The 26105-nt window shown below is 35.6% G+C and overlaps 3 protein-coding genes across 5 annotated transcripts; 1 reads left to right on the plus strand and 2 right to left on the minus strand.

The window, feature by feature from the left end:
* The first annotated feature begins 969 nt into the window (after positions 1 to 969).
* On the plus strand, positions 970 to 5563 carry LOC104237019 (uncharacterized). 2 transcript variants are annotated; one of them, XM_070150207.1, is made up of 3 exons: positions 970 to 1079; positions 3763 to 4146; positions 5134 to 5561. In XM_070150207.1, the coding sequence occupies exons 2-3, from the start codon at positions 3883 to 3885 to the stop codon at positions 5404 to 5406; spliced, it is 537 nt and encodes a 178-aa protein (XP_070006308.1). In that variant the 5' UTR covers positions 970 to 1079; positions 3763 to 3882; the 3' UTR covers positions 5407 to 5561. The 2 variants fall into 2 exon arrangements, with proteins under 2 accessions (XP_070006308.1, XP_009789387.1); XM_009791085.2 differs by lacking the exon at positions 970 to 1079 and having other exon boundaries at positions 3621 to 4146; positions 5134 to 5563.
* A 323-nt stretch (positions 5564 to 5886) lies between these two features.
* LOC104237020 (ADP,ATP carrier protein ER-ANT1) lies at positions 5887 to 11482 on the minus strand. Of its 2 annotated transcripts, none has more exons than XM_070147785.1 (4): positions 11298 to 11482; positions 10200 to 10485; positions 7128 to 7499; positions 5887 to 6843 (listed from the first exon to the last, which is right to left on the minus strand). In XM_070147785.1, coding segments are annotated over exons 1-4 (972 nt in total). In that variant the 5' UTR covers positions 11300 to 11482; the 3' UTR covers positions 5887 to 6531. The 2 variants fall into 2 exon arrangements, with proteins under 2 accessions (XP_070003886.1, XP_009789388.1); XM_009791086.2 differs by having other exon boundaries at positions 11125 to 11481.
* Positions 11483 to 12768: 1286 nt separating this feature from the next.
* On the minus strand, positions 12769 to 15062 carry LOC104237023 (wound-induced proteinase inhibitor 1-like). The gene is made up of 5 exons (XM_070150208.1): positions 14914 to 15062; positions 14666 to 14826; positions 13855 to 14053; positions 13561 to 13710; positions 12769 to 13158 (listed from the first exon to the last, which is right to left on the minus strand). The coding sequence occupies exons 3-5, from the start codon at positions 13910 to 13912 to the stop codon at positions 12926 to 12928; spliced, it is 441 nt and encodes a 146-aa protein (XP_070006309.1). The 5' UTR covers positions 13913 to 14053; positions 14666 to 14826; positions 14914 to 15062; the 3' UTR covers positions 12769 to 12925.
* Between the last annotated feature and the right edge of the window lie 11043 nt (positions 15063 to 26105).

The following is a 26105-nucleotide window of genomic DNA, read 5'->3' on the forward strand; positions in this document are numbered from 1 at the left end:
GTTTCTCCAGATCAAACTTCTTTTAGGATACTCAAGTCCAAGACTCCACAAGGGCACTGAAAACAACAATTCTAAACCAAACATAAGTTTAAGTTATTCTAATATAATAATCCCTTTATTTTAGTTGGTGTTTGGACGTACATTTTGTTGATTTTTTTTTTATTTTATAAAAAAGAGTTTTTGAAGATGAGATTGAAAAATAGTCTTTGAAAGTTAAAATTATGTTTGGACGGAATATCCTACTTGAAAAAAAAACTAAAATTTTGTCAGTAGATAACTTCAAAAACTTAAAAACTAGTCTACCACTTTTTGAAACTTGAAAAATTCATCTTCAAAAACTGCCCTCTTTTTATAACTTAACAATTACTTTGCAAAAAAAAAAAAAAAGTGAAAAAAAGACTCATGGCCAGACAGAAGCTTAATTTTTACATTACTAATTCATGTATTTTAAATCTTGCATAATTATTGAATAAACCAAAGACCCCTAAAGTGTCCTTATCCTCACACCCAACAAGCCCACCTTCTAATTTTTAATTTCTAATTAACGGGATTCTTACATACCTATACATTATTAGAAACTTTATTACGAAAAATGTTTATGTTTTGGTATTTAATTATCCGACCTAAACACATTTTAGTTATAAAATATATGCAATCCACGTTAAAATGCTCCCAATCCATTATTTGTGCCTTCGATCAAGAAATTTAGTTATAGCTTTCTCTTTTTTCTCTCATCTCTCCTCTCTTAGTGTAATAATACTCCCATGGTCGAAGATTCTAGTTTGATACCCATTCTTCAAGGCTTTTTCTGACATTTTTTGGATGAATTTTGATTTTAAACTATATTTTTAAAATACTGTCACTGTAGTTTCAGATACCCTTTCCTTAATTAACTTGGAAAAGCTTATCACTATTATTCAAGCGTTCATTATTTATTTATTTTTTAACATTTTCAACTCCATAATAAATCAATGATTAGACGTGGCTCACTCTAAGTTGTAACCGGTTGCAGAAGCATTCGCGATGAGCTCGCCAAGCAGAATGTAGAAGCCACCAATCTTACTAACAAGCTAGATCGAGTAAGTGTTTTTTCTTACTACTAATAAAATATAGACTTGATCAGAGAAACAAATTTTACTAATATGCACGGACAGTGTAAAAGAGATAATTATAGGTAAAGGCATAAAATAAGTAAACTAGTTACCTGAAAGCTATAACAGCTAACTTGTTTCAACAAGTTAAATTGCAATGGAAGTGTCAAAAACTATTAGACTATCGGTGTGTACATAAGTTAAATTCAATAAAATTTAGTGTAATAGCGGGTAACATTATCGAACTCACTATGTCTTGATATATATTATACAACTTATCTACAACTTTTATACATTATTTCTACCCAGTTATATACAATTACAATATCATACAACTTAATTATAATTTTTATATAAATTTTATACAATATATTTTTTGTATATTTTGTATTTGTTTTATACATAGTAAAAACAAATTTCATACAACTAATTATATATTATACAACTTATCTACAACTTTCGTACATTATTTCTACCCAACTATATACAACTACAATATCATACAACTTAAATACAATTTTTATACAAATATTGTTCAACTTTCATACAATATTTAAATATATATATATATATATATATATATATATATATATATATATATATATATAAACAATAGAATATAATTTTTCTACAATTTTACTACAATTTATGCAGTATAATGTGTGTCATGTCTTCTTTCTTCTTCTTCTTCTTCTTCTTCTTCTTCTTCTTCGAGTTTCAATCTGAAATTCAGCCAAAATCAAGTCTAATCTTCAGTAAAACATCCTCAAAATTGAGATATAAACTCCAAACAATATTCTCAATTGTTGCAACAATACTCAATTCAAACAAATAATATTTTTTGAAAACCCAAATTCGAATCAAAACTTCAAAGCTTTTTAATAAGGATGAGAGAGACATGAGGGAGAGAGAATAAGGATGAGAAATAATAATTGATTCCTAATATAAAGGGATACTCATTTAATTCCTAAAGTGTATATAATTGGTAGATTTATATATAGGAGGTAATTAAATTGAAACTTGAGTAGGGAGAGGTAATAAAGTTTCCAATATGTAAAAATCCCATTTTTTATTTGGACTTTGAGTAACGTAAGTTTGGGAGATTCTTTATTAATCGTTAATGGAATTTTGCCCAACTGATTTTTTTTTTTATTTCGCCAACTGATAAATAAACAATTCCTGATCCAAAATTGTAGTCAAATTACTATTACGTGCCTCTGACAGATATCCAGGTAATTAAGGCTTCATACATAGAACTAAACTAAGTACAACTTTATGACATGTAGGAAATTAACACTTTTTATAGAACTATAACTTAACAAATAAAGTTGACTTTCCCTCAAAAGGACAAAAATTAGAGAAATCATACGTACTAATTAACCATGATCGATCCTGAAACCATGATTAATAAAATGGTGTGGCATTACATTCTTAGAACTGTAACTGGATGAATCTAATAACGACCAGAGGGTATGAACGGAATTTTTTTAGTGGACTTTCATCTAAAAAATTTATTTTTGTTCTCAAATGAGCAGCAAGTGATTCAAGCATAATAAACAAACAATTCAAATTTTGATCTTATAATTTCAACCACAAAATCTTGTACAATAAATCTTTCTATGATTGGTGTCATTTGTCGAGACATTTTTTGATTGCTATAGCAAAATACAGTTACAAAAAATATATAATATAACATAATATGGAGAATCAATTTCAAAGAAAATTACTTATCCGTTATAGCAAAATATTATTGCTAAATGAAGTCTATTATAAAGTGGTATGACTTCACATGTTTACCTAATTAATTAATGAGTAAATGCTTAATCAATCCCCACATGATAGTGTAAAAAAATTATATTGTTTATATATAAGTTAAAGATCCACCAAAAAAAAGATTCATTTATTTCGGGACCACCAGTTGGTGTGTGCTGGCTTTCCTTCATTCATAGTTTAGAATGAAGACTTGTTAGTCTGTGCTGGCATTCCTGCATTCATATTTCTACAATAAATGGTGCTAACAAACATTGTTAATTTGTTCTTAAATACTCCCTCCATTCAGTTTTACATGTTCACTATACCAAAAATATATTTTCACTTTTACTTGTACATTATACTAAATCAAGAGAAAGACAATCTTTTTTTCCTGTTTTATCCTTATCATTCCCCAAATTATTTGCCACAACTTTTGAAAATACTATCATTATTATGAATAAAATTATAAAATATATATTTTATTTATTATTTTTTAAAGAGCGTAAACACAACTAAAATTGAACGGAGGACTTACTTATCATAGAGTTACAATAACTCTAGACTATCACCTTTTACCACTAATCTCATTGAGACATTTAAATTTCAACAACCAGTCATTATGAGTCTACTACCACTTCATGGTAGGCACGTCAAGAAACAAAGAACCCCACATTTAGAAAATCCAATATACAAACAGATTCCAGAAAATGATTGCCATGACTTTTAAGCCTCTAATTTTGTCACCACTTATAACATATATATAAAGTCATCATATTCCTCCCTCCACATATTACACATTACAATCAAATATAGAATTTGGCTCATTTGCCTCTTTAGGCCAAGACCACATAAACAGTGTATTTCAGCTTATTCTTTCATTTGGATTTGATCACAAAGAATGATGCGTGTGCGTACAAAGTTACCAGGATTCTGCAAAAGCAAAACTGCGGTTCGTGTTGGAGCGCGTTCGCCTTCTCAGCCATACAAGAAGAATGGTTTGATCAAATTCGATGCCACTGACAACCAAAACAGCACAGAAATGATGAGTTTCAACAGTAGTACTGGAAATAATAATAATAATAATAATAGAGTTATGGTTGTTGTTGATCCTAGTCTCGATGCCAATTGTGCTTTGCAATGGGCACTTTCTCATACTGTCCAAAGTCAAGATACTATTATTCTTCTCTATGTCACCAAGACTTCAAATGAAGGTGTAGGTGAAAAAGCCAACAGTGAATTTAATCAGAAGGCTTATCAACTTCTTTGCTCCATGAAAAATATGTGCCAAACAAGGAAACAAGGGGTAAGTAATTAAATTGAGATATATTATATTTTGGTTAATAAGACATGGTTTCTAAATAGTTATGGTTTTCACCACAACTTTTTTTTTGTTTCTCCCAACTATATTCGGATTCGCGCAGTGTAGTGCCCATTCGGGGAATGCTCCCTACCAAGGGGGTTTCTCCTCAAATATGCTGTAACAAAAAAGTTCATCGCAGAGTTCTAAAGTGACTTCAAATATTTTCAGAACCATAAATTACTTAAAAATATATTAATTGACCAAACTAAACAGTCGTGTCAAATATTTTTATTGGCCTTAGCCAGTCGAGAAAGACACAACGGAAAAATAATCTTCTTCTCCAAGTGATACTCTGCATCATGCATATCAAAATGATCATTCGCACTTTACGTTGACAGTAACAATTTTCATTAAGCACTACAGTTTAGAGCTGAATTACCATACGTAACTATAGTTTCCTTAATTACCAGAAACTAATTACCATTCGTAGCTATTGTTCGATTGTTACCAGTTTGTATCACTTGTAATCATTCGCTCTAGATGGTTGTATCAACGCATACAATACACTAAAATATTGCGATACTTACAATTACTTTATCACTGTAGGTGACTCCATACACTGTATTTACCGTTGGGATTTTGCTACAAAATCTAAAGGGCAGCTACGAAATATAATTATTTCAAAGTGTATTTATGTATGGTAATTAAATACAGTGTATAACTTAGTTACACATTGTAATTTAGTTGTATAAAAATGGCAGCCCGGTGAACAAAGCATCATGTGTTCACGAAAGGTGCGGTAAAAGGCCGCACTCCATGAGTGTGATGTAGAAAAAACAACTACATATAATTTGTATGAATACTCCAAATATTGAGCGGCTCTTTAGGGAAAATCATGCTTACTTGGCCCAAAGTAAACATTAATTCTACAAATCCATTAATATTTCAATTCAATGAGCTGCTAATTATCTATTGTCTTCATCATGTTAGGTGCAAGTGGAGATAGCAATGCAAGAAGGAAAAGAGAAAGGAGCTGTGATTGTAGAAGAAGCAAAGCAACGTAAGGTGTCTTTACTGGTATTAGGACAAAGGAAAAGATCAATAATGTGGAGACTGCTAAGGAAAAAGTCAAGAAGTAGAGTTGTGAAATATTGTATTCAGAAGGCCAATTGCATGACAGTTGCTGTGAGAAGAAAGAGCAGCAAATCTGGAGGATATTTGATTACTACTAAACGTCATAAGAAATTTTGGCTTTTAGCTTGATGGAGTCATTTCAAGATTTCATCATTTACTTTTTTGGTGAAATATTGTATTCAGAAGGCTATCTGTTTTTTTGTTTTTTGGTTAAAAAATCAAAGGCAAGAATGTATGGCCAAGAAACAATTCAAGTAGACAATCTGGTACTCTCTCCTGACGAAAAAGCAACAACTAAGCAAAGGCCGATCTAGGATTTTTATAACATGGATGCACCATTAAAAAAAGGAGAAAAAAGAAAGTGTTGAGTGGGATTTGATCCCAAGTCCTCTAGGTAAATAAATCAACATTCAACGGCACCATTTACCCTTTCTAGAGCATGGGTGCCAACAGATAATACTAGACCAATTCTACGAAATATGTACGTAAAATACTTAATTTGACGAAAAGACCACAGATTCACATGCCTCATGTATTTGCCTATAAATCCGCCCCTGCCACTAAGCTAGAACTGAAAAAAATTTCAACTGGAGCTTGGTATCACAAAAGTGAAGATATTAACACAAGGTATCATATCATGCCAAGAAAATCAATGTATTTATACAGGTGAACTGATCTTCTACTATTTGCACTTTCAACCTATTTATCTAAAAGAAAAAGGCCTCAGCATCAACCTATTCATTAACAAGTGAAAAGTTTAGATTATCACAAGTCGTCGGATCAGTGATCAATGGAGGTAAAAAGCAAAGAAAACAAGGTTTAGAATGGACTGTACAGAAAATACAGGATGGAGGCGCTTATTTCATTTCTTCTGCCTTGTTTATTCTTGTATATGCACATGGTAACTCTTGCCAAGCGTCAATTCAAAAGAAGTTGAGAGGGGAGAAACAATAGTCAGATGGAACAAGAGTCTTCACAGTGTAGTCTTGTATGACACCACGCACTTCATTGTTTTGTTCCGATGGTCCACAACATATAAAGCATTTGGTCTACAGCAGCACAAGTGACAGAATTTCATATTCACGGAGCTATAACATTTGTGCGCAAGCACCTGCTGCATACTGTTGCTTTCGTTTCGTTAAAATCAGTTGGTGAAATGAATGCTCTTCTACACCTCTGCTTCTGCCAAGAATCCATACTTCCGTATGCAAATGAAATAGTGTTGTATACATGTACAATATTCATGCAAACGTCTTACTTGTTGAAGGCTCTTTGAGTCTCAAAACTGTAAGCAGGTCTATATACAATTTGGTGTATTTTATCATACCCTGCAAGCACTCCAGCCCCTGCCATGCCATATAGCATGTTTGCGCTTACTCCTCTAAAAAGTGCAGCAAAACCTTCCACGCGTATAATTTCGCGGAGTGCATGCATGGAGTTCCTATACTTTGTTTCTTGCCCTGAAGTTAGCATCATTCTTCTGCGGACTGTGTCGAATGGGTAGGCACATACCCCAGAGGAAGTGGTTATGCTCCAACCCAACAGGAAACTGGCAAGAAAATTGTCCTGCGAATGAGAATGAATGTCGAGATTAGTGTCTGCAGCCATACTTTGACAAGTCATATCAGGGCATGTCCTTCATCCCCCTCAAATAATTTATCAAAAAGATCAGCACCATAACACATTTTCCCTTCGTCCCTCTCTCAAATACCCCACATAAATTTAAATGAAAGAGCAACTTTTAATCTTTTTAAAAGCTGTTTTCCCTTTGTCTTTCATTTAAAAGAAGGAAATGGTGCAATAACACAGAAAATTCAAACCAGAAACTGCCAACCAAGGATCTAACATACCTGTAGAGGTCCAACTAAAACAATTGGCTTCATGGAGTCATAGAGCCCAAAGTACATGCCTCGATACAGAGTTATTCCCATAATTGAAGCCCCGAATCCCCGATAAAGGCCAACAATTCCATCACTTGACAATGTCTTAGAGTAAACATCGATTAGCCCCTTAAACTGACGTTTACCATTAACGGGGCACTCCGTAGAATCCATGGCCAAGCGAGTCCTTGCATAGTCCAAGTGATAAAAGAACAGAGAAGTAGTTGCCCCAGCAGCGCTACCTGATGCCACATTGCCTGCAAACCACTTGACATATCCATCTTTCTCTTTTGAATATCCAAAGAGGGTCTTGTAGTAACCTTTGAAAGCAAAGTTGGAAGCCTATGAAAGAAATAATAATTTAAGCTCACCAAAACTAGTTGAAATAACTTCTGTAGAATTTGATAATAGGATTCATCAAGATTTAAGTACAGAAACATGTTGATCAATTATTTGATACCATAAATCCATCTTGCACTTGATGTCAATGTGAAAAAGACGATCTTTTTGTGGATGCAAAGATCAGACAGATGAAAGAGAAGACAAAAAAAGAACGGATGAGACTATTTAAGTGATTCATGTGGAGTTCATCACAGATAGAGTGCACCGCATATGCAGAGCATTATTTCAACCAAAACTCAACAATATTTCCCTAAGATCTTGAGATGAATGTAGCTAGACCGCACATATCCCGAACACAATAATAACAGCAGCAATCACAGATTTCTTCTTAGTTGTAAAGAAGGTTTATGAACAATCAACTAGGCAGAAATCTAGATAGGAAATATGCAGACGTTGTAAAATACATCTTTGTATAGGCATGAACACATTCATTTTTCATATAGGTTACGAGGAATTAAAGAAGACATGTCCATCCCTCCTCCATGTATGGTTTCAGATAACAAACAAATAAAGGCCTATACCACCATACCCAAAGTGAATTTGATAATGATTCAGATGTCGGACCCAAAAATAGAGAGTAATTTTCCACTCAGACTAAGATATGAGAAGAACATATTGGAGCTCACGATATTTCACTATTAATTCCAAATATGCTTGAGATTGTGCTTGAGGTCCTGGTGAGTAGAGTCCAAGGAGGATTGCTTGGAAAGGTGCTAAGTTTGAATAGGAGCAACTAATATTTACGGCAAACTCCAGGCTCATACTTACATTAATGCAATGCATGCTCTAAATGTCATGGAGAGCATGAGGGTAAATCTTGTGCCTTTAGGCATTCACCTTATTTTCATAGTAATAACATCTCTCAGAACAGTTAGCATGGGGCCCTCAAGTTTTGGTCATGTCGTCAGGGAACTTCTCTGCATTATTAGTCAAATATAACTTAGATATGATTCCAATAACCTTTCTCCTTCACTGCATGTATGGCGGCACTTCTGCGGTACCCTTGTTGATGGATACTGAAACTATGCAATAAGCTTTCTCGCATAGCTGACTATTGAAGCAATCATCATAATCAAGAGCTATAATAAGCTGTGAAATTATTCTAAGGATAACAGGAAGTCTATCTGAATTCCAGTTTGTAGCTAGAATAAAAACTAAAAGGCTAATAGTCCTTTTCGGTGGCCACTTCGAAACATATTGCAAATTCACTCAACTCTATCAATTCCTGTCCTTTATTGCGGTCAGTGGCTAGGTGGTGGGAGCGCTTTGGTTCCTGAAGCTACGGCAGTCACCTTAGACTTCCTCTAACTTCGTATATTTAAGAGAGACAGACAACCAAGAGACCACTTCGGAGAAAGTGGGTAAAGGTTACACTGAGAAGAGATCTTCTATCTATAACACCTTAAAAGCATGAAAAAGCTTTGCACAGGGAGTATAATCAATAAATTCATACATTTGAATTTTGCTAAAACATGGAAAACACAACAGAATAAGAATGGCATTAGATATGAAAAGGAAGAAAGCAACAGATCCATTCAAGTATACTCCTAATTGGATATTTTTCAGTCTTCTATGAAAAATAAAGTACATAACACGTCTACCTACAGCTTGTAGCAGCAAGACACAATTTTTTCTACTAAAAAGCTTAACTTGTCGCTGTAAACTGACAAACTTGGCAACTGAGATTTAGACCTACATGTGACAAGTCTTCTAGAGCCTATAACTGCAAGACACAGATTTTCCCAAGACAAAGAAGAGTAGCTTGTCCAAGTAAAGTGGTATACTTGGCATCAAATGAGCTGTAAACCTACATGTCGAAATGTTATGACGATATCTTGGAATCTAATTGAAAGCTATAAATTCTGATACCAGAGGAAAAACAACTTCCCTTTATTGCAATTCTTTACAAACAGTAGTGCACTTATATAGCAGAAAGTACTCTCGGAAGGTTTCTTAATAGTGAGGACTCATATAGAGGATGCCGACAAACTTGACTGATGCGTAGTTGTTGTACTCTTTACTTTGTACTTTAAATCTCTATATTACACGTCCCTCTTTTTGTAGCCTATGTTATAAAACATTTAGGAGAAATAATTTAGATCTGTTATCTGAGATTGTAAGGGAGAAGTGGATCGTGCAGGAGTAATTTTCCATTCACATCACTGAAGTGAGCAAGGTGGGAAGTTCTTGGAGGGAAGGATGCCGGGGGTCTATTTGGAAACAGCCTCTTTACCCCAGGGTAGGGATAAGGTCTGCGTACAGACTACCCTCCCAGACCTCACTAAGTGGGATTATATTGGGTTGTTGTTGTTGTATCACTGAAGTGAGCACTGGTTGGATCTATTGTTTGCTTTATAAATTTATCAGAAAATACCACCTTTGCACGTTGTGTAGCAGACAATGTTAGATGTGGTTACATTAGGTCACTTGTAGAGATGAGCATAATCTTAACGATCATTAAGTAAAAAAGCTGCTTTGACATGGTAGCTAAGGAAAACCTTACTTTACGAACCTAGAAGGGGTCTGAATCATACAGAGAACATTGTGAATCCATTCAAGAAACACGTAAAGGATGACTCAGTAGAGTAATCATCATGAACTGTCCAAGTCCAAGGCAAAATAAAATAATTTATGACCCACCTGAGTTGGGAAATATCTTATAACATTGGCCTGGTTTCCCCTCCACAATGAGACAAGACCCTCCTCCCGCAAAACTCTTTGAAAGCAATCACTAATTCCCATATAAGGTCTCTTAAGTTGACCTCTCTTCATCAATTCTCCCTGATTCTGCAACAGAAGTTTTACTCTTTCAATTGGTGCTGCAGCACTTTTTGCTACAATGGCTGCTGTTCCGCCCATGAGAAAATCCACAGAAAATTTTTCCGATCTAGTTTCCATTTCAGGCCCAAGTTTTCCCTCCTTAATCCTGCAAAAGCAAACCCGAGGCGCATAAATATCTCAACAGATAGAATTCACCAACCAAATTCTCTCTTACCTACTTTATTAATGGGTGCCTAGCTTCATGTTCCCAATCTATGACCACAAACATCATACAAGTGAAGATATTTTATACAATGCTTTGAAATTCTTTCTTCACTTCAAGACAAATAAGCTCGATTAACATTTCAACTTCATTTTTCACAAGGTGGCATTTAGAGAATCTCTAATTTTAGAGACCCCTAATTTGTCTTCATTATTGAGTATTCGAATGAACCAAACTGAAAAAAGAGCATAATGGGTATAGAAGACATATATATTTGACCCAAATAAATTTGGGATTGAGGCATAGTTATTCTTGTCTAAGAGCTGGGCATTTCTTTACGTTTTAACTATAAGCTCCACATGGAAATTCCAGACATCAAGCCTTTTCCAATGTTTACAATGATAAAGATTTAAACTTGCAAATAATGACGTTTGTTTTATAATTCTTCACCGCCCGATATCAAAAGGGTTTCTGGATTTAAGGAGAGAAATCCAGCTAAAGAAACTTCTTCCATCAAAAGGGTAAAGATATATGTAATGAAATGCGCAACGTTATTAAGAAAGATAATGAGAAATTAGTTACCTGACGAGCTAATGGGTATTCGGAGCCTGAAGGTTCGGAGAAGAGTCACTTACCGCCGGGAAGTAGCGGTGGCGGTGGCGGAGGGTGAAAAAGAAGGGGTGGTTGCTGCGGCTTCAGCAAACCACCAATTCTTTTTCGATTTTAATGAGGAAATAGATTTTTGAATGTCTTACATGAGAGCCGTGAGGGGTCTATTCTGTTGTGCGTTCTGACATTATCATTTTTGGCGTCGAAATGCGCAATCCATTAAACTTCCGCCTTTGTCTTTTCCATAGTTGTTACTCCTTCTTTATGGTTTTCCTCCTTTATTAATGTTTCCTTTCCTTTTACTTTTTGCAACTGAGTCAACTGGCATTTCACCAGCTCAAAGATGCTTTTGCATTTTGCGGTATAGTTTGTTTTAAGCCAAATTATACTTTTATGGTAGAATTGTTTTCTGTGTGACCTGTAAATCACGAGTTTGACTCGTGAATGCGGTCATTAATGGTTGCAATAGAGTAGGCCGTCTACATAATATCTCCAAAGGGTGTGACTCTTTCCCAAACCTTGCGTGAGTACGGAATGCTTTGTGCACCTGATTGTTCTTTAAGCATAATTTTTTCTGAAAATACCTCAAACTATTAAGAATAATATTATATTTTATATATGATTTATTTATCTATTTGTTTATCAACTTTAAACGTAAAACTTTGTTGGCACACCGGTCACACTTCTCACTGTTAATTGGTTATTTTTGCAAATCAAATAGAAGTATTTGTTTGCGCATATGAACCGCAGAACCGGAGGTGAGAGGGACAAACAAACAAAAACAGGAAGTTTACATGTGAGGTTACAATTCTTTTATTGAAAGGCTAGTGTTTATGCTTAGTATCGCCATCAGATGCCTTGTGTCTCTTATTTAAATAGGAGCTGGTGGCTAAAGCCTAAAGGTGAAATCCTGGTCTCTGATGCGAAATTTGACCACATAGTACAATATGGATATACCAAAATATACGATTATTATGCGAGTGCTGCTGCCTAATCCCTATGTCAATGTGCCGCCAGCAGGTAATTGGATCCCTTGTACCCACTTGTCTACTTGCGTAACCAATGTCATAGGTCTACTTGTCGCCCACTCGCGTCCAATTAAACTGTAGTCTAACGATAAATGAAGTATTTAAAATAGTAGTATGAGATACAAGAACTCAAATCTCAACGGACACAAAAACATTAGGTGATGAGTAGAATTACCAAGTGTCTGCTAGTTAGGACTTAGGTAGCATGTAAGATACCAGGTGAAATGGACACCAAGGTTCGTGCAAGCAGAGGCATACCCAAAATTTAAAAGTGGGGACATTACTGTCGAATAAAAATTTGAGTAAATACTAGAATGAGAATCGAACTCAGGAACTAAAAGTTAACTTATATCCCCTACAATGCAGCTGATACGGACTAAAAAAGAAATAGATTCACGGAAGTATTACCAGTTAATTAAGATATATATATATATATATATATATATATATATATATATATATATATATATATATATATATATATATATATATATATATCTACAAAACAATCTTGATGTCTGACTGCCCACAGCACCATAGCTATATTAAAGAAAGAAGCTTTTACTTTATAAACAAGAACCCATGGATATAATAGTATATTTGCCCAGCCTTTATTCATATTCCGTGGAGAAACCAGATTGGATAGACGACAGAGAAATAGACACAGTAGTTCAACATTAGTTCACAGAGAAAACCAAAAGAGGCATTTTGATCCTCAGTGTTCATAAGTTCTTTTGAGAAGATGATTAGCCAATGCTAGGGACCGAGGCAACTTTTCCATATTTATCAGCAAAGATACGGACCCTATTTGAACAGTAATCCAAAGTCACCATTGAATTGGCTGGAATTATATGTAGGTGCAGCTTTGGGTTCTCCTCCTTTATCTTCCTTTCTGCTTCCTCTGTTGACAGGCCAACCAACGTAGGCCATGACTTCCCAGCTAGTTTACTCCGCCAATCTGTTCCAAAAGTTTCTTCATCTGCAATATTATAGTATTACAAAATAAGCAAGTGAACGCAAAGAAGCAAACTAGACTAAATAGAAAGAACTCCGAGTAAAAAAAGCAAAAGCCCATCTGGCAAATCTCAAACTGACTGAGAAGACAAACTAAAATAGGGCGAGGGATCACTAGCTACATGGATCCTGACCTTCCCAAAGGATAATATCTTGAAATATTCAATATTTTTGAGCGGAGCATACACGTAATATAAAATTATATAACAAGGAGAAGGAATATAGAAGCTAACCAAAAATGGGTAATAGGGCTGGTGATCACTAGAGTTTATTGGTCTTGGTTTCATCAATCATATTTCTTGGTTATAAAAATGGGGAGAACAAAAATAATATGTAATATCCATATAATAAAGGAACGGAGGCTTACTATCAGCAATTATATGGACATCAAAATCAGAGTAACAGGGCGGAATTATACGCATGTCCAGCTCTGGTTCTGCTTCCTCTGCTGGTGTACTCCACCAATCTGCTCCAAGAATTTCTTCATTATTGCAATCTGTTTCAAAAGTTTCTTCATCTGCAATATTATAGTACTACAAAATAAGCAAGTGAACGCAAAGAAGCAAACTAGACTAAATATTAGACAGAAAGAACTCCGAGTAAACAAAGCAAAAGCCTATTTGGCCTATCTCAAGCTGACTAAAATAGGGCGAGGGATCACCAACAGCATGCCCTAAAATATTTTCGAGTTGTATTTTCGAGCTGTACGATTTCAACATCTCTCACACAGGAACGGAGTGGAATTATATGCATGTACAGCTCTGGTTTCTCCACCTTTATCTTCTTCCTTTTTGCTTCCTCTGTTGTCACGCCTGCCAACTCAGGCCATGACTTCCAAGCTGGTCCTTTACTCCGCCAATCTGTTCCAAAAGTTTCTTTGTCATTGCAATATACTACAAAAGAAGCAAACTAGCTAGACTAGACAGAAAGAACTCCGAGTAAGCAAAGTAAAAACCCATCTGGCCATTGGACAATCCTCAAGCTGACTGAGAATATTTACAAACTAAAATAGGGCGGAGGCATAGCATGTCGTCTTGAAATATTCAATATTTTTGAGTTGGACATACAACAAAAAATAACAACAAACACGGTGATTTCCTATAGTTTGGGGCCCCCTATCCTGGAACGACGGATAAGCTATTATAGATAGACCCGTGGCTACACAAAGGATGAAAAAGAGTAATGGCAACAAGACAACAAGATAAAAATAAAATCGAAGCCCGAGAAAGCAGTTAAATTCTAGTTAGTAATATTTTCGAGTTGGACTTGAACATACACATATAAAAAGTCAGTATCTAACGAAGGGAAGCTGAGCAAAAATGGGCAATAGGGATGTTGATCACTAGAGATTATTAATCTTGTCCAAGTCATTTGATATCTTGGTTTCATCTAGTATCATATTTCTTAGTTATAACAATGGGAGGAATAAAAATACTTATTAAAATCCGTATAATAAAGGAAAGGAGGCTTACTATCAGCAGCAGCAGATTCTTGCGAAGACGGAAAGCTGCAAAAATGGAAGCTTTGGATTCCTTATCACCATTTTTAACCACTGAGTTCGAACCAACGTCACATCTAGGGCTCAACAAGTGCGATCTCGTACAATAAACCAAACGTCTTAATGCTTCGACGACTGCAGAAAAATCTAACTTGATGACCAAAATAAGCGATCGATCGATAGAAAGAGAAGAAGCTGAAGAACTGAAAAGCAAACTGACACCTGATTTTGCCTTAGATTTTAAGCCTGCAACTGCACAAGAGGTTGCCAAGCCACTCGTTATCGCCATTGAAACGCAATTCCAGTTTGTGGGAAGACAAAAAGGGTATTGCGAGAGCGCTCCAAAAGCCCAGATTTTGTTATTGACATTCGGCGCAAAGTGACAAATAGTTGGGTTATTATAGTGCAGGGTTTGATGTTGGTTGGTCAAGAAAATGGAAATTATACATAAGTTAGCCCCTTAACTTATTTCATTTGTATGCCTCAACTTTAGGAGTAGTCATCACGGCATATATATATATATATATATATATATATATATATATATATATATATATATGGTATAAACTGATAATCCGAACCGTTAATTATTTATTGGGTTATTGATATTAGGTTATTGGGTTAACGGTTTGGTAACGGTTTAGAATTTTTTTACTATTGGGTTATCGGTTCGGGCCTGGATTTGTCAATTTTGTTAATGGGTTAACCGATAACCCAATAAGAATTAACGAAATTACTACTTTATCCTTAAGTATATACATATGTTTTGGCTTCACTCCATTCTTTCCTATTTATGTGTCTGATTGTGTTTTTAGTTGTAAAATGTTATAATCTTGAAGGTAATAATGTTGAAATCAATTGTTTGGACAAGAGGGGTTGCTCTGATGGTAAGCAACCTCCACTTCCAACCAAGAGGTTGTGAGTTCGAGTCTCCCCAAGAGCAAGGTGGGAAGTTCTTGGAGGGAAGGATGCCGGGGGTCTATTTGGAAACAGCCTCTCTACCCCAGGGTAGGGGTAAGGTCTGCGTACACACTACCCTCCCCAGACCCCACTAAGTGGGATTATACTGGGTTGTTGTTATTGTGGGTTGTTGTTATTGTTGTTGTTGTTGTTTAGTGTTTCTTTGTGACTTTTCTTATGTGATTTGATGAATTCAGTGTTTTAAAAATCTTTTAGGGTTGACTAGCTAAAGTATATTCAAGAACTTAACATGATTATGGGGTTTGATTAAGTTCAGTAGATTTTTGGTTAGAGGTAGGTTTGACTTCTCAGAAAAATAAATTCCAAGAGCTGATCCTTTCCTTTCTTTTGTGGGGTCTGAAATTGTTTCGATTTTGTTATAGGTTTCACTTCTTTTCTTTTTTCTTTTTTGCTTAACTCTAGATTGAATTATCTTATCGGGTAAATCAATGACTGAACCGATAATGATCGATAACCGATAAGCCGATATCCGATAACCGATATCTTATCGGTTCAGTTATCAGTTTATTAAATTTATAAACCGATAATCGATATGTTAAACCGATAATATTCATAACCGGACCGACTGATGCTCACCCCTAGTCATCACCCCTTATCCTTGTTTGAGATGGAATTAGGATTTGTTTAGATAATTACTAGGATGTGTAATTATTAATAGGATAATAATAATAATTATACAGTCAATTAATTACACATTATGATAATTATAATGATATTTTTATCTATTATAACATAATTGTAGTGTAATTTCTAGTATCATGGTTACACAAGTGTAATTATATTTGATATTCGTTTATTTTAGATTAAAACAAAACCTTATTATAAAATTAACTAATTAATTTTCAAATGATTATGTAAATAGGTTTTAATGTGTGTCAAGTATAAGTGTACAAGAAATATTAAATATGGAAAAAACTGAAAAGTCATTTTGTAGTTGCATGGTGTAAGTGTGTAACTACCACCAATTTTTTGCTCTGTTGAAAATTGATGAGTGTAATTGCTTCCCTATAAAAAATCTATTTTCAGATAAACAGTTCAAATTATTATCACCCAAATCCAATCACAAGTTAGCCTCCAAAACATACCCTTAACGAAGGTTAAGATGTTACCATATCATATATGTATACTTATCAAAAGCGTTTGTCATTTTATTCAAAATGCTCTAATTTTTACCTTATTTTAGTATTCACTATTGTTTGATAAAAAATGTTAACTTTCGATTAAAATGATTATACTTATATAATGATTGATTAAACCTAGATAATGATAATATCTTTAGATGAGGGTTCCGAAAATGCAGCTTGTATTAGTATAAAATAAATATGACACGTGGAATTATGTGTGGCTGACAGGGCATGATACATGGATCACTAAGAAGGTGCCAACTATAATATTGCATTAGAAGATGCACGAGATACAAAAGGCACGGGCAAATCACTCACGAGATGAAGAGATGTGGTTGCTCGAGTCTAAATCATTCAGTAAATATGGGCTGAATGAATCAAGATAGTAAAAAGGGAAAGATTCACGAACCTCTAATTAATGAGGAAAAAGAATTGGAACCATTATAGAATCTCCATAAACAGTTACGATTGCCAATTATAACGGATCATTAATGCCATTAATGTTCATAATGATCCAGCCATAAAAAGAAGGAAATGTTATACTTGTAAATTCCTATAGAAGGGAAGAGAAATTCATTTGTAAAGACATCTGAGTCAATATTGGAATATATTCACTTTACTTTTCTGCTTTTCTCTATATTAACTTTGCAATCAGTTATTTCCTTACTTATTCTTGTTTATTTTCTTTCATATAATTGAGAAAGTACAAAATTTCTTGGTTATCAGTAACCCGAGTTCTTCTAAAAATAGGCTTGGACCGAAAGATGCATTTTTTGGTTAAACAAATTGGTTCTGTTATCGGAGATCTGATAATCTTTTCACTTTTCAAATTCATTTTTCTATCAAACAATCATGTCGACTGCCAATGACAACAACTAACAAAACCAACTGAACCAACAGAATCAACAAGAGGATGAAACTCCAATCCCTTCGGTACCCAAATAATTCTGATTTACAAAGTTTAGTACTAACTTTGCAGAAGCAGCTCAAGGAGCAGAATGATCGCATAGAGCAAAGACCCGGTGTGCCACCCGTGATTAAAGGAGTGGATATTGATAAATATTTTCAATAGCCCTGGAAGCCAATTGCTGCTCCCTTGCCGATTCCAAAAAAGTTTAGGATGCCCGATATTCTGAAGTATGATGGAACAACCGACCCACGAGACCATGTAACTGCGTTTACAACTGGCATGAAAGGCAACTTAATCAAGCAAGAAATTGAGTCGGTGCTGGTCAAAAAATTTGGCGAAACACTCACAAAAGGAGCACTAATATGGTATTCTCTTTTACATGAAAATTTTATTGATTCTTTTGCTGAACTTGCAGATTCATTTATAAAAGCACACTCGGGAGCTCAAAGTTGAAAAGAGGATGGAAGACATCTTCAAAATAAAACAAGGAGATACAGAGCTACTCAAGGAATTTGTGGATAGATTTCAGCGTGAAAAAATGATGTTACCACGTGTACCTGATAATTGGGCGGCCATGGAATTTGCAAGTAACCTAAATGAAAAAAGCTCAGAAGCCACGAGGAGACTCAAAGAAAGATTATGAGAATTATATGCTACAACTTGGAATGATGTTTATAATAGGTATAACACGAAGCTGCGGATAGAAGAAAATACTATCACTCAATCACGGGGAGATGAAAGAACAAGTTCGAGGCAACTAGAAACTAAAAAAAGGTTCGGTAAGAACATGTACAAACCTTATATGGGATCAGCAGAAAGGGATTCACGTTCTAAACACGAAAACCCGAGGTACGGTTCTAGATCAAGGGACAAAGATGTGGGTTCATCATCCAAGTTTAGAAAGGAGCGAGATACGCGAGATAACAATGTTAATACAAAGGCAATGATTGGTGATTATAGTTTCAATTTTAGCATTTCAGATTTGGTAGCTGTTTTAAGAAGTATGAGAGATAAGGTGCGGTGGCCAAAAGAAATGAGATCTAACCCTAACAGAAGAAATCCAGATTTCTAGTGCGAGTTTCATAGTGATAACAGTCATAAAACAACATATTGCAGATTGCTACAAGGTGAAATAGAGCACTTGTTAAAACAAGGTTATTTAACCGATTTGTGTTAGTGAGAAGGGTAAACAAGCGTATATAAAGAATAGACAGGAGCCACCAAAACCTCCGTCACCAAAAAGAACAGTTAATATGATAAGCGGAGGAGAGGAGGTCAACAGTGTGACGTATATAGCTGTAAAAAGACGTCAAAATCACAGTTACCCACGAAAAGCGAATTGCCAAGTTTTGGAAGAAGATAGCATAACGTTTGATGATGCAGATGCAGAGGGCGTGATGATCCCTCATAATAATTCATTGGTAATATCTTTACTTGTACATGATACTAATGTGAAACGGGTTTTGATTGATTTAGGTAGCTCTGTAAATATCATTCTTTTAAGAGTGGTAAACAAGATGCAAGTCGATGATAAATTGGTGCCCAAAACACGTACCTTATCTGGATTTGACAATTCGAGTGTTGTTACAAAAGGGAAAATAGTGCTCACCATATTTGTAGAAGGAGTAGTCAAAGATACAAAATTTCAAGTGATAGATACGGACATGGCGTATGATATGATTCTCGGCAGACCTTGGATTCATGATATGGATGCTATTCCATCTATGTTACATCAAGTTATTAAGTTCCCTTCACAATGGGAATTAGACAAATCTGTGGTGATCAGCAAGCTTCTAGAATTATCAATTCAGTGGCGGATTCAAGCATAAATAACGATGTTGCAGATAAAAAATAGCAATTACAGAATTCAGGTGAGGATTTAGCAACACAAACCTCAATTGGAGATGGGCAAAAAGATGTAGACTCAAGGCTTGATATCATTCAAGAGCCAGAAGAGAACGAAAACATCAAAACAATAATTGAAGAACTCGAAGCGGTGGTGCTGTTTATACATTGGCCGGATAGAAAAGTTTACATCGTAACCAACCTGAGCGCAGAGATGAAGGTAAGTTAATTAAATTCTTAAAAGCTAACGCAGACTACTTTGCTTGGTCGTATTTGGATATGACAGGTATACCATCGGAGGTGATGACCCATAAGCTAAATGAAGATCCAACATATCCACATGTCAAATAGAAGAAAAGGAAGCAAGGATCCTTTAAAAACCAGGTGATTCAGGATGAGGTACAAAAGCTTTTAAAAATCAGGTCTATCCGAGACGTAAAATATCCTAATTGGCTAGCTAATATTGTAGCGGTGCCGAAAAAGAATGGTAAATGGCGAGTTTGTGTAGACTATACTGACTTGAATAAAGCTTGCCCTAAAGATTCTTTTCCTTTACCGCTCATAGATCAACTAATTGATGCTACTGCATGTCATGAATTATTGAGTTTTTAGATGCCTATCCAGGATATAATCAGATAAAAATGGCTCCTTTAGATAAGGAAAAAACTTCTTATATTACAGACAGAGAGACTTACTGTTATAAAGTCATGCCTTTCTGCCTAAAGAATGCTGGAGCCACATACCAGAGGTTAGTAATGAAAATGTTTCAAGAACACCTAAGAAAAACCATGGAAGTCTACATCGATGACATACTAGTCAGGTCAATACAAGCGGAGCATCACATCTAACATTTGTCAGATATATTTCAAATTCTCCGCAAATTCAATATGAAGTTAAATCCCGAAAAGTGTGCATTTGGTGTGTCTTCAGGTAAGTTTCCAGGTTTTCTTGTTTCTAACCAAGGAATTGAAGTAAACCCAGCACAAATTAAGGCCATTGAAGAAATACCAGACATACTCACGAGCAAAAAAGAGGTACAGAGGTTGACAGGTAAGATAACAACATTGGGAAGGTTTATTTCTAAATCTTCATAGAAGAGTTTTAAGTTCTTTTTAATGTTGAAAAAGCAAAGCCAATTTGAGTGGACTGAGGAATGCCAACAAGCACTCAAAAATCTAAAAACATACTTGTCAAACCCACCGTTGCTGGCTAAACCGAAGGATGGAGAAAGGCTACTCCTCTATCTCGCTGTGTCAGAAATGGCGGTAAGTGCAGTGTTAGTTCGAGAAGACAAAGGTAAACAATCTCTAATTTATTATGTTAACAAGTTTTTATTGGATGCTGAAACTCGATATCCTTATTTATAAAAACATGCTTTAACACTAATCATGGCATCTAGAAAGTTGAGGTCTTATTTTCAATGTCACTCTATCTCTGTAGTGATCACTTACCCCTTAAGAAATATATTACATAAGCAAGAACTATCAGGTAGATTAGCTAAGTGGGCTATAGAACTAAGTGAATGTGATATCACATATCAAGTTAGAACTGCGATAAAATCATAGGTTTTAGCAGATTTCGTGGCAAACTTCAGCTGAGGAATAGTACCAGAAGCAGGAAAGGAACTTTAGGTATTCAACGGGTCTAATCTAGGTACATGGACCCTATTTACTGATGGCTTCTCGAATGTTCAAGGAGAGGGTTTAGGCATTATTCTAATCACACCTTCGGGAGAAACTATAAGGCAGACAATAAAATGTCATCCCATTACTAACAATGAAGCAGAATATGAAGCTGTAATTGCAGGTCTGAAATTGGCACGAGAGCTCGGAATAGTGCAGGTTATAATCAAGAGCGTCTTGTAGTTAATTAAATGTAGGGGACTTATATAGCTAGAGAGGCGAGGATGCAATAGTAGTTGGAAAAGGCACGAGACTTAATCAGACAATTCCAATCATGGAAAATCATGCAAATACTCGGGGAAGAAAATGCTGGAGCAGATGCACTGTCTAATCTCGCATCTACTGCAGAAGTGAAAAATGAAGAAAAAGCTTCCATAATACATTTGATTCATTCAACACTCGATCAATACAAAAACGAGGTAAATTTCAATAATTTAACTTGGGATTGGATAAACGAGATCGTTAATTTTTTGCAGAACGGGATTCTACCCGAAGATAAGAAAAAGGCCCAGGCACTTCGACGAAAAGCTGCCCGTTATTGTTTGGATCGTGGCAACCTATATCGAAAGATGTTTGATGGACCTTTAGCAAGGTGTCTCAAACCTTCTCAAACAGAGTATGTGATGAGAGAAGTACATGAGGGACACTGTGGAAATCACACAGGAAGAAGATCCTTGGTAAAAACTCCAATTCGAGCAGGATATTATTGGCCAAAAATAGAAGAAGATGCGGAAAACTTTGTAGCCAAATGTGACAAATGCTAACAACATGCATCGCTCAGCAGAGTTATTGCATTCGGCTATTGCACCATGGCCTTTTATGAAGTGGAGGATGGATATCGTGGGTCCACTACCACAAGCCAAAGGAAAGGTACGATTTTTACTACTACTAACCGATTATTTTACCAAGTGGGTAGAAGCAAGTGACTTCAAATAGGTGTGGTAAAAAAAGGTCAGGGACTTCATTTGGCGAAATATTATATGCCACTTTGGAGTTCCAAGCGAAATCGTGTGTGATAACGGCCCGCAATTCATAGGCGCAAAAATCACAGAATTCTTTCAGAGTTAGCAGATTAAAAGGATAACTTCAACACCTTATCATCATGTGGCTAATGGACAAGCTAAATCAACAGACACGGTTATTATTAATAACTTGAAGAAAATATTAGAGGATTCAAAATGTAAGTGGCCAGAAGTATTACCAGGAGTCTTATGGGCTTGTCGGACGACATCGAAAACAGGTACGGGAGAGACTTCATTCTCACTTGTGTATGGTGCTGAAGCCTTAATCCCAGTTGAAATAGGTGAACCGAGTACAAGATATACCTAAGAAACCGAAGAATCAAATGAGGAAGAGATGCAAATAAATCTCGATTTGCTTGAAGAAAGGAGAGAAACATTTCTAATAAGAATGGAGCGCAAAAGCAAATTATTGAGCGATATTACAATCGGAAAGCTCATCTTAGATACTTCAAGATTGGGGACTTCGTACTCAAAAAAGTTTTTCAATCATCAAAAGTGGCCAACGCAGGAAATTGAGTCCAATTTGGGAAGGATCTTACATGATTCGAGGTATTACTGGAAATGGTGCATATGAGTTGGAAACAATGGACGGCAAAGTACTCCCATCAAATTGGAATGTTGTTCATTTGAAAAGTATTACTTCTAAAAAGAAGAACCTCCGGTCAGCTATCGTTTATGCAAGGTTTAGATTTATTCCTTTTAATTATACTAACCATTTTAGATAATAGGCACAAAGCTTGCCCAAACCAAATGATGATTTTAGACCTAAAAGACAAGCGGGATGCAAATCATCCCCGGTCTGGGTTACAACCTTTTTGATGGAAATAAAAAGTGTTAAGCAGTCATCATCTAAAAATATACCTCCGAGTCTCGTATGTATTTTTCTTTTCAGGAAATGGATCATATGGAAGGAATAATCAAGTGCTCGAGATTTTATACTTCAAAGCTCTAACGCTTGGGGGACTATAGGTAGCAGGCAAAGAAGACTGCAAGTCAAAGAAGAAAGAAGACTAAAAGTCAGTTCAAGTTTGGATCGACCCAGAAATCAAAAGTCAAGAGCCAAGAAACAAGTCTGAATCAAAAACCTTTTGTATTAAGCTTTCATAAAGTGTAAACTCGCGGACATAAATTATAAGATCCTATGAGTACTAAGGTTAAAGGCAATATTTAGTCATGGGTTGAAAAATATACCCTAGAATTTTGTGGAATTTGTTATAAAGAAAATAGTTATGAAAGAGTTGTAGATGTTGTACAAAAGGTTACGTGAATGCATGTAAAGTGTTATATAATTTGAAAGTTCAAAATACAAAACTTCCTCAAATTATTCAAGAGATTTCTTTGAAATATGTATTTTCCTACTTTTTTCCTATGTCTACACCAATATGAAGTTGAGACGTCATCTTCATTAGTGTCGTTTATAAAATGGCCCTCTTTTATAAAAATTCGTGTTTATTCAAAAATCACGAAATACTAAAGCATTTTTAAATGCAAATTAAAGAGTAGAACGGAAACTCAAACAAAATATTATATATTAAACCTGGCTAAAACTAAGTATAAACTTAGTTAAAACCAAGGAATTTTGATAACAAACCCCAAAACAGACTATGGGTAAAAACTTGCCAACTATTCCAAAAGTAAAAAAAAAAAAACTTCCCAACAAAAGTTCACAGAACACTATGGGGCAGGATCTAAAGCAGTACTATCAGCAGTAAGAGAGGCAGAATCCAATAAGACATCATCAGCAACGGGAGAAGATACAACTTGAGCAGAAGAGGCTTGAACATCAACTTCACAAGGAGTAAGTTCATCACCTTCGGGAACGTCGACCTCAGGTGAGGAAAAGTTCCGACGTTGCTGAGTTTATCAATAGTTTCCTTAGCTTTTGCAATCTCAGCAGTCAAGTCAAAGCCTTCCTGGCTTGGGGTGGCTTCATCATCCGAAATAACGCATCTCCTAGCCCGAGGCCTGCGCACTAAGGAACCCTCTTCTCGTTCCTCTTCACCTTCAGAGCCATGAGCTCTCACAGCTTTTCTCTTCGATGAAGAATTCAATATCATTTCTTGAGCAAGAGATAAAGAAAGCTTGATGAAGTAATAGACGCGGCACTGACACCTCGAATGGAAAATTCTAACAGAGGAAAAAGTTAAAAATCCCCAAATAAATACGAAAGAAAGGAAGAAATTTAATGGGAAGGATACCATGAGTTTTGACTTTCCAGTCAAACTTGAGAAAGGTATTTCCGAGACCTTCTTTTTATAGGAGCAACCGATAACAACTTCTCTACCCAAGCACGGAAGTCTGGTATTTCATCAAAAACATCCATGGTTGGTAAAAAGAGACAAAAAACAACCATGAGATCGTCAGTTTCTTCCTCCTTTATAAAATAATATATGAAAAGAACTTACGTGCAAAATTTCATTTCTCTGGAAAAGGTATATTCTCTTCACCCACTAAACTACTTGTGGGAGCAGCAATGAAACGGGCGTACCAACCACGGTCCTTATCATCTTCAGGGCTACCCAAAACCCTTTTGCTCCTGGCAGAGAGAGTAAAAACCCTCGAATAGAACAATTTAGGGGAATAAAGATGAAGCAAGTGTTGAGAGGTAAAGGGTAAAAAGGCCAGATTATATAGGTATCGTAAATATGCAACAACTCTCCATACAATAGGATCAATCTGTCCTAAGCAAACGTTGAAGAAACGATAAAATTCTATGATAACTGGGTCAATAGGGAGCCTGAAACCTAAAGTAAAAGGATATGTGTAAACGAAAGAATAACCAGCCAGGAACGAAGTTATCCTTTAATTTGGACCAGGAACTAAAATTGGAAAATCTTGTTTCCAGTAGCATTCTCTTCGCACAAGAAAAACAAGCCATTAGTAATCTGAGAAGGATAAACATCGGCACGATCATGGGAAGTCATAGAAGTAACTTGATTTCTAATTGATTCACGATCAGTGGAGAAAAAAAATTCTGCAGGAATATTTTCATCAACTGTTGGTTCTCGAAGGGGCTCACTTGATTCCCTATTTCTGGTAGAAGTTCTATGGGATGAAGAAGCCCTATTCCTAGATGAAGAAGGGGCAACAATATTGGGTTGAGAAGTAGAACCACAAATAGACAAAGACCATAAACTATGTAAACTACCCCCTCTTTTACTCCTAACAGGAGCAGATGAAGGGGGAAGTTCATCTACAATTACTGTTTTGCGAGGATTGGGGTTTGATGAAGACATGGATGCAAGAAAATAATGCATACTGAAGAATAAGAACGATTAGAGAAGAAGAATAACGTAGATTGAGGGTTTTCATGAAACTAAAGGTACATGGGGAATTTATAAGAAGAAGCAATCATCATGTAAAGTAAGTCATGATGGTGACGTCATAATGAAACAGTAACTTCGTGACTGACGCAACCATAAGAAAGCCCTAAAATCCGCTGAAGAGTCGCAAACCCAATCGACATAGGCCACATGGCACATGCATTAAATGGAAGTGACATACGATGCATTGGTTCTAAAGAAGACATAATGATACATGGGAAACTGTGGCAAAAATTCCCGCCATAAATACATACCACTTCCCAAATATTCAATTGCAGAATATTCGGCAAGTGGGGGGACTATCTGTATTAGTAGAAAATAAATATGACACGTGAAATTATGTGTGACTAACAAGGCATGATACGTGAATCACTAAGAAGGTGACAATTGGAATATTGCATTAGAAGATGCACGAGATACAAGAGGCATGGGCAAATCACTCATGAGATGAAGGGATACAGTTGCTCAAGTCTAAATCATTCAGTAAATATAGACTGAATGAATCAAGACACTAAGAAGGGGAAGAT

The sequence above is a fragment of the Nicotiana sylvestris genome, chromosome 6, assembly GCF_000393655.2.
Source record: "Nicotiana sylvestris chromosome 6, ASM39365v2, whole genome shotgun sequence".
Taxonomy (NCBI): domain Eukaryota; kingdom Viridiplantae; phylum Streptophyta; class Magnoliopsida; order Solanales; family Solanaceae; genus Nicotiana; species Nicotiana sylvestris.

Excerpts from the sequence above, each read along its gene's own strand:
- LOC104237019 (XM_009791085.2), top strand. The coding sequence starts at position 3,742 with ATGATGCGTGTGCGTACAAAGTTACCAGGATTCTGCAAAAGCAAAACT. Across the intron at positions 4,147-5,133 it reads GCCAAACAAGGAAACAAGGG|GTGCAAGTGGAGATAGCAAT; the intron begins GTAAGTAATTAA and ends TCATCATGTTAG.
- LOC104237020 (XM_070147785.1), bottom strand. Across the intron at positions 7,500-10,199 it reads TAAGATATTTCCCAACTCAG|GCTTCCAACTTTGCTTTCAA; the intron begins GTGGGTCATAAA and ends TTTCTTTCATAG. Across the intron at positions 6,844-7,127 it reads TTTTAGTTGGACCTCTACAG|GACAATTTTCTTGCCAGTTT; the intron begins GTATGTTAGATC and ends TCTCATTCGCAG.
- LOC104237023 (XM_070150208.1), bottom strand. The coding sequence starts at position 13,912 with ATGTTGAAATCGTACAGCTCGAAAATACAACTCGAAAATATTTTAGGG. Across the intron at positions 13,711-13,854 it reads TATTTTAGGGCATGCTGTTG|ATGAAGAAACTTTTGAAACA; the intron begins GTGATCCCTCGC and ends ATAATATTGCAG. Across the intron at positions 13,159-13,560 it reads TGTCCATATAATTGCTGATA|ATGAAGAAACTTTTGGAACA; the intron begins GTAAGCCTCCGT and ends ATAATATTGCAG.